We start from the raw sequence: 14,350 nt of genomic DNA, 5'->3' as shown, positions 1-14,350 counted from the left end.
GAAAAATGCCATTTTGCTGGAGCCATCTTATTTACATGGTCTTAATACTTCTAAACTCATTTGTGGGACCCAAACTGTTGAAAGAAAATAAACTTTGGTGTTCTTATTAGTCCAAGCCTCATTTTCCTGGGTTTTGGGCATTGTGCTGTTTTTCAGTGTGACTACTGCTGTGTTGGTGCTTGCCCATTTCTGTACTGAAGACTAGATTTCACTTTTGATTTCCATGAGAAGGTGCACAGGGCATGCCCTGCAATTTAATTCAAGCCTGTGGTTGCAGAAAGATAGATAAGACAGGCAGGTCCTAGTGAAGAGACCATTAAGTAAAATGGCCAGATGCTTTAGGTTTGTTGAAACCCAGAGCAAGTGCTTGAGACCACTCAAACTTTGGAAAGTTGTCAGGTTCTGCAGCCATATGGTCAGGGAGTGCAGGAAGGGCCCACTGGCATGAATATGTCACTTTGTACCACTAACAGATACTGTTCCAGTCTGCTTGAAAACTCAGGAAAATCATCATCCCTACAAGTGTTTGTCACTGATAGCTCTACAGGCAAACATGCTAAAGTTTTAATTTCAGTAAGTCAACAGTGGTAGCTGGAATTGTGTTCTACACTGGGCTTGATTTCCATAGCTCCCAACAGCTTAAGGTTCTAAAAGCAGCAACAAAAAAAAAACAGGAAAAAGTAATATTAATTAAATGTAAATTGTCCAGGTAGCTGATGTACTGACAAGCAGCAGAGCCTAATTAGTAACCACAAACACGTTGGAGGCTGCTTTGTGAATGCCTAGTCAGCCTTACCACAGCCAGGCCTATGATTTAAATTTTAAGGACATGAAATATTTAAAAGTATCTAAATATGTAAGAACTAAAAGGCTTCTTTTCTTTATTTTAGGTGATACTGTCACTATTGGAGATGTGTCTTTTAAACTCAAAACACCGAAGAACCCAGAACTTGTTCCACAGAACTACAGTAAGGATCTGCTTTCCTTTTGAGGGAGTTTCAAGGTTTTATTAAAAACATTTCTATTCACTGAGTCACCTTCCTGACTTTATTGAAATTATCTAAGGAATATGTTTTGAAGAAGCATGCAGTTTGGGGGAGGCTGTCTTTGCTTAGTTCATTACTTTATCTCTGGTTCAGCTGGTTGTATAGGAAATCTTAACTATGAATATAACTTATCCCATTGGTCAATGGGACAGTAAGAGAATAATTTGTGTATGTTTAATTATTTTGCTAAAAAAGGTTCTTATCCAGGGATTACTTCTAAAAATAATCTCAAGTTGTTTAGTCATTAAACTGTGGCCATTTAGAATTACCGTTCAATTGTGATATGATTATACATCCTAGCAGTTTGCACATGTATGGTGGTTTTTTGCTGTGATATTTAGTATTCCCAGGTCATCACATAATTGTTATCAGCAAACATACAGGTCTTTGTGATCCATCAAGGTAATGAGAAGTCAGTTGCATAGTCATGAAAAACGCTGTCAAGTGGAAAATATGCAGACGACTATGCACATTAACAACATGCACACATGTACCTAAAATTGATTCACACTATCTTTTGATACCTTATTACAGACATCACTGGTTTGCAGCCATCCTTATTTCCTGACTGTTCATGGAGAATACATGCTTCTTGAGCTTTTCCTTTTGCACCATGGATCACAAGTGAATCACTTGTTTGCATTGTGGCTTTTCTCAGTAGCAGGCCAGATGTTTCCTGAAGATCCAAAACGATCAGTTGCCATTTGTTCAGTACTTTCACATTTAGGCTGCTGGGTATCCAGAACGCAAGTTAAAAAACATCCACTAACAACTGATTTTTCCACTCAGATAAATTTGCAGACCAAAACCAAGCACATGTGGCGTTCTAAAAGGGTATGCAAGTCTTATACGACTGTTTACACAGAGACAAGCTCTGAGAACTCCTGATGACTGTCATTGCACAGTTCTATAGGTGGAAAGTGGGTGTAATCATTGACTTCAAGTGAATTTGCTTTCCAGGATCGTGTCTAAATTCATTACATGGCATTTTGAATCAAGAAAACTCCTGGGGCACTGGTCTTTGTTTTGTTTTGTTTATTTTTCAGAAGAATGGCATTGATAATATCAACAATAGACTTGCCACTGCACAGCTGCCAATATAAAAAGTTTATATTGTTTTCTTGGGTAATAGTGCTGCAGTTCATCAGACAGGCTTTAGGTGGTCCTGCTTGAGTAGGAAGGTTGGACAAGCTGACATCAAGAGATCCCTTCTAACCTCAACTATTCTGTGTTTCTGTGATTCCTGATTTTGTAATAACTGGGATAGTAGACTCTTAATATCGACATGTTTAGATAATTTAGAAATATTTTCCCTTGGAAAGGTGTAGCAGAAATGCAGAAACATAGAACAGTTTTGGTTAAAGGTTACCTTTAAAAGGTCATTTAGTCCAACCCCCACTGCAAAGAGCAGGAACATCTTCAGCTAGATCAAGTTGTTGAGGGGGCAATATTAAGGGGAAGATTTTGTTTGCTTTGATTATTTAACTGGTGTGAAATCTGCCAGTAGTCTGATGGGCCAGTCACTGATCTGCCTCTGGACTGTGGGCTGATGAAGTCTCATAACTCAGCAGGCATCACACTGTTGCTTTCCTACCAGGTGATCTAAGGTACCGAAAATTTCCAGTGTCCTGTGCCAGCCCTTGTTACAGGGTAGCCTATGAGGAAAGGGTTTCTGTTTTAGACTGTAATGACACATCCCATTCCTCGTGAGTTCCCTGGGAATGCAGCCAAACAGTTGAGAAATGTTGCACACTATTATTACTTTTTACAGCTCCTTAAATAATAGATTTTTGCTTTTCACTGTTTATTTTGTATGCCTCTTGTCTCATTTTGCATCAAGGACATCAGTTGTCTATGCTAATCCATTTCCTTATTTATAATTTTGGTAGATTAATTTGCTTTCTCATTTTCTGTGCTGTACGAAATGTGTTAATTAGAACAATGCTTTACCAATGCATTTCACTATTACAATTTAACAATGCTTTTTCACTATTACACATTTTGTTCTACCTGCACTTTTTATCAAGTTAAATGTTAGCTCTAAGTTACTTTAACATCTCTTTCAGTTCTTTGGACTGAGAAGGTAAGAGAATTATGAAGGCATTTGGTAGAATCAGAGAGATTTTTCTATTTAATGACTATAAGAAAAAGTGGTTGCAAATGGATAGTGAAAAAGTTATTAAGCATGGAACTGTACAGAATAATGAGATCTTAGCTAAAATCTGGTACCACATAATAACGTTTTTGTTACTAACATAAGTCTGGTACCAAGTAATAGTAACACTCATTAGAACATATGTATTATTAGTAGTTTCTTTCTTTTTAAAAAAAAATAATAATCATGACTGAAAGGAGCCTGTGTCATGCTTGGGATGCTCTTGTTCATCAGTAGTCATGTACTGTAAGAAGGCTTACTTCAGATACAAAATTTTGCTTGTAAACTTAAGTATCAAATGAGTTAAAATTAAGTAAGGTAGAATACTAAGGTATTTTATGGCAGAAAATGTATTTCAAATAGTTTAGTGCAGTTTCTTTATATATTTAAACTTAGGAATTTTTTGACCCTTAGTGTTTAAGTTCTTTGGTTATCTTACTATGGAGAACAAAGATATATTCCTGTAGTGGAGTTAAGTAGATTGTATTGACTTCATGTTGATTATCATGATGTGAGATATTTAGAGAGTGTATGTGCATTCCTTAACAGATTCTTTTCTTCTTTTAAGAGTACTTCTCTTTTTGCTGTATGAATGACTGCTGTAGATACAAGTTGTTTTGGTGTAAACCAAGTGGAAGGAATTGCATGTGTATACTAATTTATAAACTGAAACATCATATATTCTGAAAATTTATTTTAGTAGTTAATATTAAATTAAAAATGTACTTACCTGATTTCTTTTAAACTAAACCTAGAAATAATTAGATCATTTGCTTAAGTGGGAAATATCCCTGAGAAGGTCTCTGCCATCATAATATTTGTAGTGGAGAAAGAATTAGCAGGAAGGAATTGAAGCAATTGCAGTTCATTTACTAGTATTGCATATGATATTGTTTTCTAGTTCATCATTTGTGTGAAATACGTTTCTGCTTTTGTTTTTCTGCCAGATAAAAGCCTTGTTAAAATGTGGTGATGTTGAAAGTGCATATCTATAATTTGCAGCAAATTTTAGGTGTATTATAACATATGCTAAACTCAGCATTGTTTTCTAGGCTCAAAAATAGCCTTAAAATCTGAAAAAATCATTACGCAGTAAAGAATGTAAATGTATTAAGTACCTACAAAAGTTTACATTTGTTATTTTGTCACATAACTGATACCAAAATATTTCTTTGTGGTACCAAATTAGACTGATTTTTAGCTCCTTTATTGCACCATATTACCTTTTGCAGAAATGGATAGGGTAGGTATTGCTGCTTGCCCTATGTTTCCATGTCTTTGCTTTTCAGGTTTTTTGCTAGGTCCCTAGCAAGTTCTCTATGAAATGCTCCATTTTGTATGTTAATGTGAAATATTAATTTGTTTTGCTGTTGTTGGCAAATTGCTTTTTCTTGGAAGACGATAATTAAAGGTACATAAAATCTGAGTTCTTTTTGTAAGTGACAAGTAAAAATGAGTCCTGCACAGGGGAATTTTATTAATGGGATTTCTGTCATAACTGTGTCTGACACATTCTAGAAAGAGGGCACTTATTTTTGCACTGCTTGTTCTTTTATCAGTAAAAATAAGCCCTACATTTTAAAAGTCTCACCATGTCTGAAAGCAAGATTGTTTCTTTAATTATATTTTGGCGAAACTTTGTATCACTTTCTGTGACAGATTAGATCTAAATTTGAATTGCAAGAATGCACTCTTTTTTTAGAGGGGTGGTTCATGGCAGTGTATTGCTTTCTTTAATGGTTTCTGGAAATGTTATGAAAATGACTATGTACTTGACATTTTAGCCATTTATTAATCTTGATGAAATGATTCCCAACAAAGCTCTTCCAGGACATTTTGTTCAATGATGGCAAATCCTCACTAGGGCAGGAAAAGGGATGTTCTTCTGCAACAAAGCATTGCTGCTCTGTGAAGGTGCAAGTGCCTTCAAGAGAGTTTACATGCAACTGCATTGAATTGTGGAAGAATAATTTCAGTGTCATTTTTGCCAGATGTCCTCAATGTGAGCACCCCCCCCCAGTGTGTGATCAGAAGTGATATGTGTGTATACAAGGGATTAAGTTATGAATTTTCTTAGGTTTTTTTCAGTTGAAATATACGAAACAGCAATTATTGTGAGGAATTCAAGCAGAATGTTTGTGTGTGTAATAATCTCTGTCCTCACAGGATCATATGTGCCACATACTGAAGCTGGGACTGATGTATGTTCAGTTTTTGCTCTAAGTGGGCTCAGCTTTTCACTGGAATGTGTGCTCAGTCTTTTTTGTGTTAACTTTACATCTGAATGTCAGAGTGCAACACTTTCTAGAGACAGGTTGTGTTGCAGGATGACTGTAATTTCATGTTAACAAACACTTCATTCATTACATTTCTTCATTCCTAGCCTCAGGGAAGGTGTCTGCTGTCAGAGATGATGATGATTTCAACAGTTTGAGTTTTTATGTAGGCTTCCAACTGTTCTGCTGTTTGGGTGTTACCACCCCATCCAGAATCTGAAATAGTGGGCTTTTTGTCAGTAGAGGTCTAGACTTTACATTATTGTCCCTATTTTGTCTGTACTGAGTGAGGCACAGACAAACATGGGGACATGGAAACCTGCAGAGAAGGTCTAGATGGAGCTCAGGGAGTTGTTTCCACTGTTCCTTGTGCTTCAAAGCTAGGTCAGCTGAATCTGAACCACTCCTGAGAGGTGTTTGTCCTCCTTGTTCTTAAAATGTGCTCATGATGTAGATTTCAGAACTTCTCTGCACACTTTGCTCCAGTAATTAAGGATTCTTTTGTGAAAAAAGCTTGTTGGAATGCTTCATTTTAGTTTTTTGGGGCACACTTTTAGTTGCCAGGGGTTTATTCTATCTAGCATAGCCTTGATGCAGAGAACTTTTTTTCTTCATGGTGGTTCTGTCTTGCATATTGGAAAACAGTTATTTCTTTTCTAGACTCAATTCAAATATCTTATGATAATTTTTCTTGGTTTTTATCCTAGATTCTCTCCTACTTTTTGGTGCTGGCCTGAGCTGTTGTGCTCAAAAGCAGACACACTATGTCCCTCCAGTTGGAGTCTGAGCTATGGATAACTGCTCTGACTATATATTTTTCTGAGTAGTACATCCAGCTAGGAATAGTTTCACTTATTCCATGTTTGTGTCACAGGGAGAAACTTAGTCTTCAGAATCCCATTTATGGTTTCTTCCAGAAAGCTATTTAGTTTTACATGTTTTCTTTATATTATCTTTTAATTTCTACTCAGATAGAGAATATGATTTATCTGTGTAGAACTGACACCTTCCTGTGAAGTAGTCAACTCAGAGGAATTGATAAATGAGCTTACAGTCTCATTCAAGAAGTAGCTTCCCCCTTTCTAAGCCCCTGCAAAAACTTGCAACTTGTTTCCTTAACACCGCAAGACCAAAAATTTTTGGAATGAAGAGTGTTCCCATGAAAAATTTATGAGGAAAAATAGTATTCCCGTGAAAACTGTCTGTGATGTAACCACATTATGAGACTGAGAACTCTTTGGGTTCTATGCATCAGCATTAAATGGGAGGAGCAGCAATGTTTTTATTTGCTAAATGGCAGCAGCTGAAAGCAGACCATGTAGCAGTGCCTCCTTCTCTACCTTGGCCATGCTGCCTCTTTCACCATGTCCTGGCCAACTCACTCTCTTTCCTCATTGTCCCCCAGCCTGAAAAAGCTGTGAAGTAAGTCTCAGTGAGCTCATTTAAAAAGAAAAATAAAAATTCCCTTTCTGAAAGGTATTTATGTTTTTAGACAAAGACCTCCTTCCTTGTCCCTTCTCCCTTAGCTGTGTTTTACAGGTGCTGCTCCCTGTGTTGGATGTACTGCAGACAGCCAGGGACAGCCACAGGACCCCTTGGTATTCAGATGAGAGAGACATCTTGTTCCTGTCATTAATTTTTAGCTCTCCTGAAAGAAGGAGCCATTTTCAGACTTGGGGTGTGCCTTGTAATGAAATTTCAGGGTATGCAGAGGTCTTTTTTATTCTGCTGAAATTGTGTATATTGATGTTTTCTAAGTGCCTGTTGGTTATTACGTGATCGACCAGAGTCATAGGGGGACAGGAGTTCTGTATTTTGTACCACATCTGGAATAGGTGTTCTTGGGAATTAGTTTACCTGTCTGAACAGCAAGAAGAGTTACACATCTACTTCATTTATGGGATTTCTTCTGTAGGTGGGACACAAGGAATTGCCAGCAGATAATGTCTGGTATCTCCAATGAATCTTGCAGCTTCAGTGAGTGTGCCAAGAATTCAAGTATGAGTGAACTGGAATATTTCTGAGGCTAGCATAGCCATTTCAGTCTTGGCTTTATCAAAAGCTGATTTGTGGATCAAACAAGAGCAGCTGCTGCATTCGCTTACAAATCTATCTAAAACGTTTTTTACTTTTCTTTTTTGGAGATTTCTCTGTTCAGCTTCAGCTGCTCACTTTACGGAATGCTTGTGCAGATTCTGCTAGGTGCTGTTCTGCTTATCACTTATCACAAATCAATAGAATGCAATTTCTTTTGCTGTCAGTCCTTGGTACACAGGAATAGCAAATTGTAGCACCAACTACTCTCCTGCATGTGCCAGATGGTGTCTTAGAGAACACACTGCAGAGGCTTGCTATGCACCATCCTGCAGATTAAGAATGTAGGGCCTACTATTTAACTGCTGCAAATCAGCAGAGTGCCACTAAACAGATTGTACAATCCCAGTTTGCATTAGATGCTACCTGACTCATCAGGTAATTAATAGAAATTGTTGTAATATATTTGCTGATGCTTTCCTCAAATTTGCCCTGTCTTCTATAAATGTCATAGAAAATTATTATATAGTACTTATGGTAAAGTTGATATACAGCTCTTGAATAAAGAGGATTTTTTTTCAAGTAATATTAGAGAAAACCTAAAAGCCTTGCAATGCAGAGAACACAGTACAAGTAGTCCAAAATTATATAAATTCTGTACAAGATACTGTGTATGTGCATCTGAGGTTGCTTTTGAAAAGCGTACTGTGCTTTGGAAACTTCAACACTGACTGCATGTACAAGAAAATGTTAGATTCTTCTAATTTTAAAAAGACAACTGGGGAAGTAAAGTAGGTTTATTATCTGAACAATGTACAGATATTACATGTTAGAACTGAAGGAACTGACAAATGGAAGCTGCTCTCTTGACAGCTCACCGTAGGGAATGCTAGCTTGGAATCGTTGGCATCATTTGTAACAGGCTTTCTTTGACTGAGTTTCCAGATGTCAATGTGCTACTTTGTGATTGAAAACATGTATTATAATTGATCTAGCTGTAATCTGTTTGTGAGGAGAATGATGTGAATGGGGAAGCAAGGAAGTCTTTTTCTATGAAATGTATCAATGAAGAATTGTCTTTTGTGACCTTTTCTCAAAAAAAGCAGGACTTCCTCAGACGGTAAGTTGTATTTTTTATATATTGCTATTGCGGAGTACATTTGGACTGTTTAAACACAATGATAATATAAGTGCCTTTAAATACCTTAAGGTTTTTCATGGGGATCACATTCTAAGATTTTACATTTTTTAATGCATTGCATTCATGTTCTCTTTTACATGGTAGTTTTTCTTGCAGATGCTGCTGAACATTCTAAAGTCCTGTTGCTATTTATGGTACTGTTATGAAGTGTGAGCCAAGTTTTTTCTTGAGACCATCCTAAAAATGAAAAAGATAGCTCACATATTAATGAGAATTATGCCAGAGGCATTTGTAGTCAGGCTGTGTCAAAGCTGGTTTTGCTGTGCTTCTAGTGCATAAATTTTGACATGAAAGAGTTCCAAGCTTTTTTTTCCACTGCAAGCAAAGTATTTTTCTTCTTTTGAGACCAGCTATTGTAGAAATACACTAGAGGCACATTGGCTTCATCCAGGTAGAAGTAAAATCAATGTGAGATCTGTCCTAAAGTTTTAATTGTACCTTTAAGATAATACTTTTTCTTTGTAGGTGCTTTTCAAATTTCCATACCTGTCCAGTAGCAAAGTTTGGACACAGCAGTTATTCTGCTGTTATCTATTACCCTTTATTTACTAGAATATATCTAGTAGGAGCTTCCCTAATTTCCTTTAAAATCTTGTAGAAAGGAACATGTTATTCCCTGTGAGGAATTGATTTGCACTTGCCCAGCCGTGTGTGGTACAATGTGCATGGCTTTTGGAATACAGTACTTCAGCAATGAAGAAGAAAACATTTTACATTCATATGATCTCACCACACCATATGTGAAAGCTAATCCTGGACACACTAATGACAGTTGTTCAGAAAACAAAACTACAAAATAAGACAAACCTGAAATGTTTGTTTACAATTAATCTGACAATCCTAATGCATAGATTGCCCACCTGCATGTGTATGCTATTTCTGTTCACATTGGTAGTAAGGATATTGTAAATTTCTCTGGAAGCAGATGATTTCAAATGGATTCCCTGAGTGCCAGACCAAAGACCAAAAGCTTCAGTTAGTTTTTGTTAAAATTTTCTTTTATCTCCCTTATGCTTGAAAAATCTTCCTTGATTCTTACACAATCATTTAATGCTGTTTCTATAGTCTTACAAAAATGGATTTTAATTGTGGTTTGCAAAGATTCAGCAGCGAACTGAACTCCTTCAGAACTGAGTGGCACTATTGCCTGCTGTCCTTAACTCTGCCCTGCACATACTGGTTCCCCTGTATCAGATGTAACACCGGGGCTTGTTTTTGTAAATGTTGGCTTCTAATTGCACCCAGTAATTGCACTGAAAAAAAGGCGAATAACCAAGTATTAGTTTGCAGATTTCATGGCCTCTTCCTCTTTTCTTAGTGCACTTCAGCATCCCAGTCACGGCCCTTGAGCCTCCAGCTTCAAAGCTCATCGTTGGTCTTGTCAGACTGTTCTGAAACAGCTGTACACACCCATGCATTCATAAATCCCCCTCCTGACTTGCTTATGTTCCCCTTCTCCTCCTGCACTAGTGCTTTTTGCTTGTGGCTGAGAAAGAGCCAGGCTTTGCTGGGGAAGTGTGTGAAAGACTTTTCTGGGGATAGGATGATGTATGGCAGTGAGTGTGATGTATGGCTCCTTCAGTGTGCTGTTTCTGCATGATGCTTTCCAGTGCTGCCAACATTTGTATACATGTGATAAAAGTTAGTTTAATTATCATCAGGTTATTGTTTTTAAATTAATGCATATGGTATTTCTTAATAGAAGTAAATAGATCTGCTTGGATTTTTTTTTTTTAATTGTGATTTTGGAAGCTATATGGTATAAATGTAGTGATAGGGCAAAGTTTGGGTTTCCGTGATAATTTAATTCTGTGGTTTATTGTGTTAAAATATAAACAAGAATGCAGTTATCTTTAAAGCAAATAGCAAATTAAGTTTGTCCCTGAACACTAATCTTAGTCTGGTGTAATCAGAGTTTTTTGGGGTTTTTGAGCTTCACAATTCACAGAAGCGTTGGGAATATAGACTGGATACATATTTTACAAATTATATTTTGTAAATATATTATGTAACTGTATAATGTATTTATATTATATTAACTGATGCTGGGGAGTCCACTCAACATTGAGTAATAAAAGCCAGTTTTTATGTTGATCAATTTAATGTGAAATACAAATCCACAACCTGTTTTTCTGGTTTATGTTGGTTGTTGTTTTTTTGAAGGATGAAGTTGTGCAGAGAAAAAATAGGTAAGATAGATGTATACACTTTTATATGTAAGTTAAGTGGTCTGATATAAACTCTGTGTGGAATTCTCTGTTTTTCAGCTGTCCAGATTAGGGCAGTACAGCTTTGTGTATTTTCATTTTGGAGATAAGCTCAAAGAAAGTGTTGAATGGCCGGGTATCTAACACTTCAAAATTTAATAATGTGCTCTTATCTCTGTGTTTCAAAGTGACAGAGTCTCTGGCCCAGTCTGTAGTCCACCATTTAAGATGGATAATGCAGAAAGATCTTCTTGGCCAAGATGTTTTTCTTATTGGGCCTCCTGGGCCTCTCCGGAGATCGATTGCCATGCAGTACCTGGTGAGTATGTTGGTTAAATGTGTTGGAGACATCGTTATTAATGTCAGCCATTCTTATACTAGACAAATGGTAAAAGGTGGTCCTAGAAAATCTTACAGCAAGCTACTTAGGAAGTAAATAAGTTTTTTCATAAACGTGCTTTCCAAAGCTCAGTTTTTGTTACAGACAAATAAAAAGTACAGACATTTTAATACATGTTTTTCTGCTTAAACTCCAGGGGAAAAAAAAAGAGTTGGAAAACTGTGTTACCATATGCTATCACAAATGGAGAAACAGTTTGTTCTCGGCATTATGTATGTTAGAAGATTAAGATATCTGCCTTGTGCTACAGACAACAAATCGTTTTTGCTTCATTACATAAAAAAAGAAATGAAGGAAAGGATTTGGGAGAGGAGTGTTCTGAGTAACATTTGGGAACAGTTATTCTGAGTGTTTAGAAAGAGTAGATGCGTGTATGATCCTCTCTTGGAATGTGGGAAGGACTTGCCTACAGCCATCTGCATGAACCATGGCAGCACCATGTACAAAATTTCGCATTTAAAAAGTCAGTGCCCTTAAAATGATCGGGGCGGGGGATGTCTGCCCCAAAAAGGGATGTGGGTAGAACTAGGTCTGCTGTGAGCTGTATCTGGAATCTGCTTGAGCAAAAGGAACACAAATGGAGGTGTATAAACAGTTGTCATAAAGATCAGGCGTTCCTTTAAAAATCAAAAGATACTAATTCAAAGGCTACCTCCCTGAGGTAAAGCACAGAGGAGAAAGCTAGAAGATTCTGAACTTTGTCAAGGGGAGAAAAGGTTTTTTAATTTAGCAAACCAGATGTGCTACTTGACAGTTTGATGTATTCCTTAAAATAAATGATAAGAGTTTGGAACAACCTAAAAAGAGGACTTGGAAAAACACCTGATATGCAGGCATAGGATACAGAATGTGCCTTGTTATTTATGCCACAGACTGTATGCACTTGAGATCTATTAGAAAGGCTGCTGCTTACTGATTCAATGCCAAGCCAAAAAATTATGTGAAGGCTGGTCTTTCCATGTGGATGATACATGCAGTGGTGCCTTTAATGAAAATATATAAGCCTGGAAAACTTCTGTTTGCTGTTTCTGAAAGCTACTATGCATTCCTTCACGGGGCTAATTGTTGAAAAACACTCTTTTTCCCCCCTTTAATTAAAAGAAAGTGTAACTCTATCTACCTGCAATGTAAAGGAATTGGTGGCTTTGTAACCTAGTAGGCACTGCAAAAGTGGAAAGACAATAGTTTTAATTGGGTTTTATATCTTTGCTTTATTTTTTTCATACAACTGTAGTTGAAAGCTGCCTGTTGAGAGAGATCTGTTAAATCAATGACATCTTTAATTGCGAAATAAGAACGAAGAGCATTTAATTATGAATCTGTTTCCTAAGCAGAATGCATGATAACCCAGATATGGAAGTAGCAGAAATATCTGTTATAAATACATGGGGGAATTGTTTTTATTCCTTTAAGATAGCAAATTCTAAGTATATCTCACATTGAATCAAAATAAGAAAATAACCCAATGGGTTATCGGTTTTTAAATAGCCTATAGTTTTACAGATGCAGAGTGCATCTCATGACAGCCAAGGAAGAGAGGATAAGAGTAATAGAGTTCATCAGTGTGCTAGCAGAGCACGTGCAGATAATAATCACAGCTGCGTCACACTATAAGTGTTACTGAACTGTGAGAGTTGAACATTTCAATCTTTTACAGAAAACTTTTGATTTTTATTTGCAATTCGTAGATGCTGGCTGTTTTTCAGAATCTGGAACCAGAAGATTGACCTACAGGATGTTACAGATGTTCAGTGGAAAGAGTATATAGCTCTTTTAGAATAGGTTTGGGGAAAATAAAAGTTTATTGAGCAGAAATTCAAACCATTTTGTTTGAGGCAGAACACACTGTTAACATTTTAAAAATAAGAGATATTAGATTTTGTCCAGAGTTATTTCAGATCACTGTGCTGCTGCCTAGAGCTTTTTTTGTACAATTATACCATTAGGTGTATTCTTAAAGTTCAGTCACTCAGGTTATAGTGTTATTTTTGCAATAACTTTAGGCTGTTGTCCTCAGGAGCTGACAAAGCGGGAGGTTGAATATATCGCACTGTCGAGGGACACCACAGAAACTGACCTCAAACAGCGGCGAGAGATCCGAGATGGCAGCGCTTTTTATCTTGACCAGGCAAGTTGCAGTCACACACCACCTAGTCATGAGTCACAAGTAGTTTGAAGGAAGTCGTGGTTTATATTATGAAAAATCAGTATGTGGATTGTCGTGTTTCTAATCTAAGTAGAAAGTCTCTTGCATAATGATCTTGTTATTGTCATAAATGTTATCTTTACCCAAATCTAAGACTACTCTGTCTCTTAAGAGTACTACAGGGTTGATTTAGACAGACCATTTTTGGTAAGAGTAAGTTCCATTCTGTGCAAGTTAGATAAGCACTGCCCTTGCTATGTCTCTTCCTCAACATTTGCAGTACATTAGGTGTATTCCTGAAATGAATCTTCTGATCTAGTTTAATTGTGAAAGCATCTAGTTCATGTGTTTTATGACTGCTCTGTGTTTTGAAACGCAAGCACGGTAAAGGGAGACAATTGGGAGATTTGATTTGAAACCTCACTGCTGGCTTGGAATAAAATAATGATTTAAACACTCTTGCCATCCATATTGCTCCAGACCAGTAGCTGATTTGGCACAGTCACAGAGTGACTTGGGTTAGGTAAGATTTCTCTTCATAGGTTATCAGTGGCATGTTTCCTTTCTGATTATGCAGGTAAAATACATACTTCATGTGAAATGTCTGCTTTTGTAGACACCTAAAATTTTTACAGAAGTTAGATTTCTGGTTAGATAGGATGGGAGAGTTCCTGTGATGTAGTATGAACTTAAAGGAGTTATCTAAAAGAGTTTTTGGTTGGTGATGCTATAGAGGTTAATGATATCACCATCATAAAGGTGTTTCATGAGAGAAAACCAGAAACTTTGTTCTCTCTTTTAAAGAAACATTTTTTTCTTAAATTTCCGATGATCTCTTTTTCAGCTTCCAAATTTTCAAGAAACCTTTAAGTAGATTTATTTGAA

At 36.8% G+C, this 14,350-nt stretch overlaps 1 protein-coding gene across 1 annotated transcript in view; it reads left to right on the top strand.

Moving 5' to 3' along the window:
- Positions 1-898: 898 nt before the first annotated feature.
- Positions 899-14,350, top strand: part of VWA8 (von Willebrand factor A domain containing 8) — a 168,820-nt gene continuing 155,368 nt past the window's right edge. The window contains exons 1-3 of the mRNA XM_031056817.1: positions 899-968; positions 11,108-11,238; positions 13,337-13,447. Of these exons, the coding sequence (XP_030912677.1) occupies position 968; positions 11,108-11,238; positions 13,337-13,447 (243 nt within the window). The 5' untranslated portion in view covers positions 899-967. The remainder of the gene's footprint in view (positions 969-11,107; positions 11,239-13,336; positions 13,448-14,350) is intronic.

This window comes from Geospiza fortis, unplaced genomic scaffold, assembly GCF_000277835.1.
Source record: "Geospiza fortis unplaced genomic scaffold, GeoFor_1.0 scaffold194, whole genome shotgun sequence".
In the NCBI taxonomy this organism is placed as follows: domain Eukaryota; kingdom Metazoa; phylum Chordata; class Aves; order Passeriformes; family Thraupidae; genus Geospiza; species Geospiza fortis.
The sequence above is the reverse complement of the archived record's forward strand: the minus strand, read 5'-3'. Positions and strand labels throughout refer to the sequence as shown.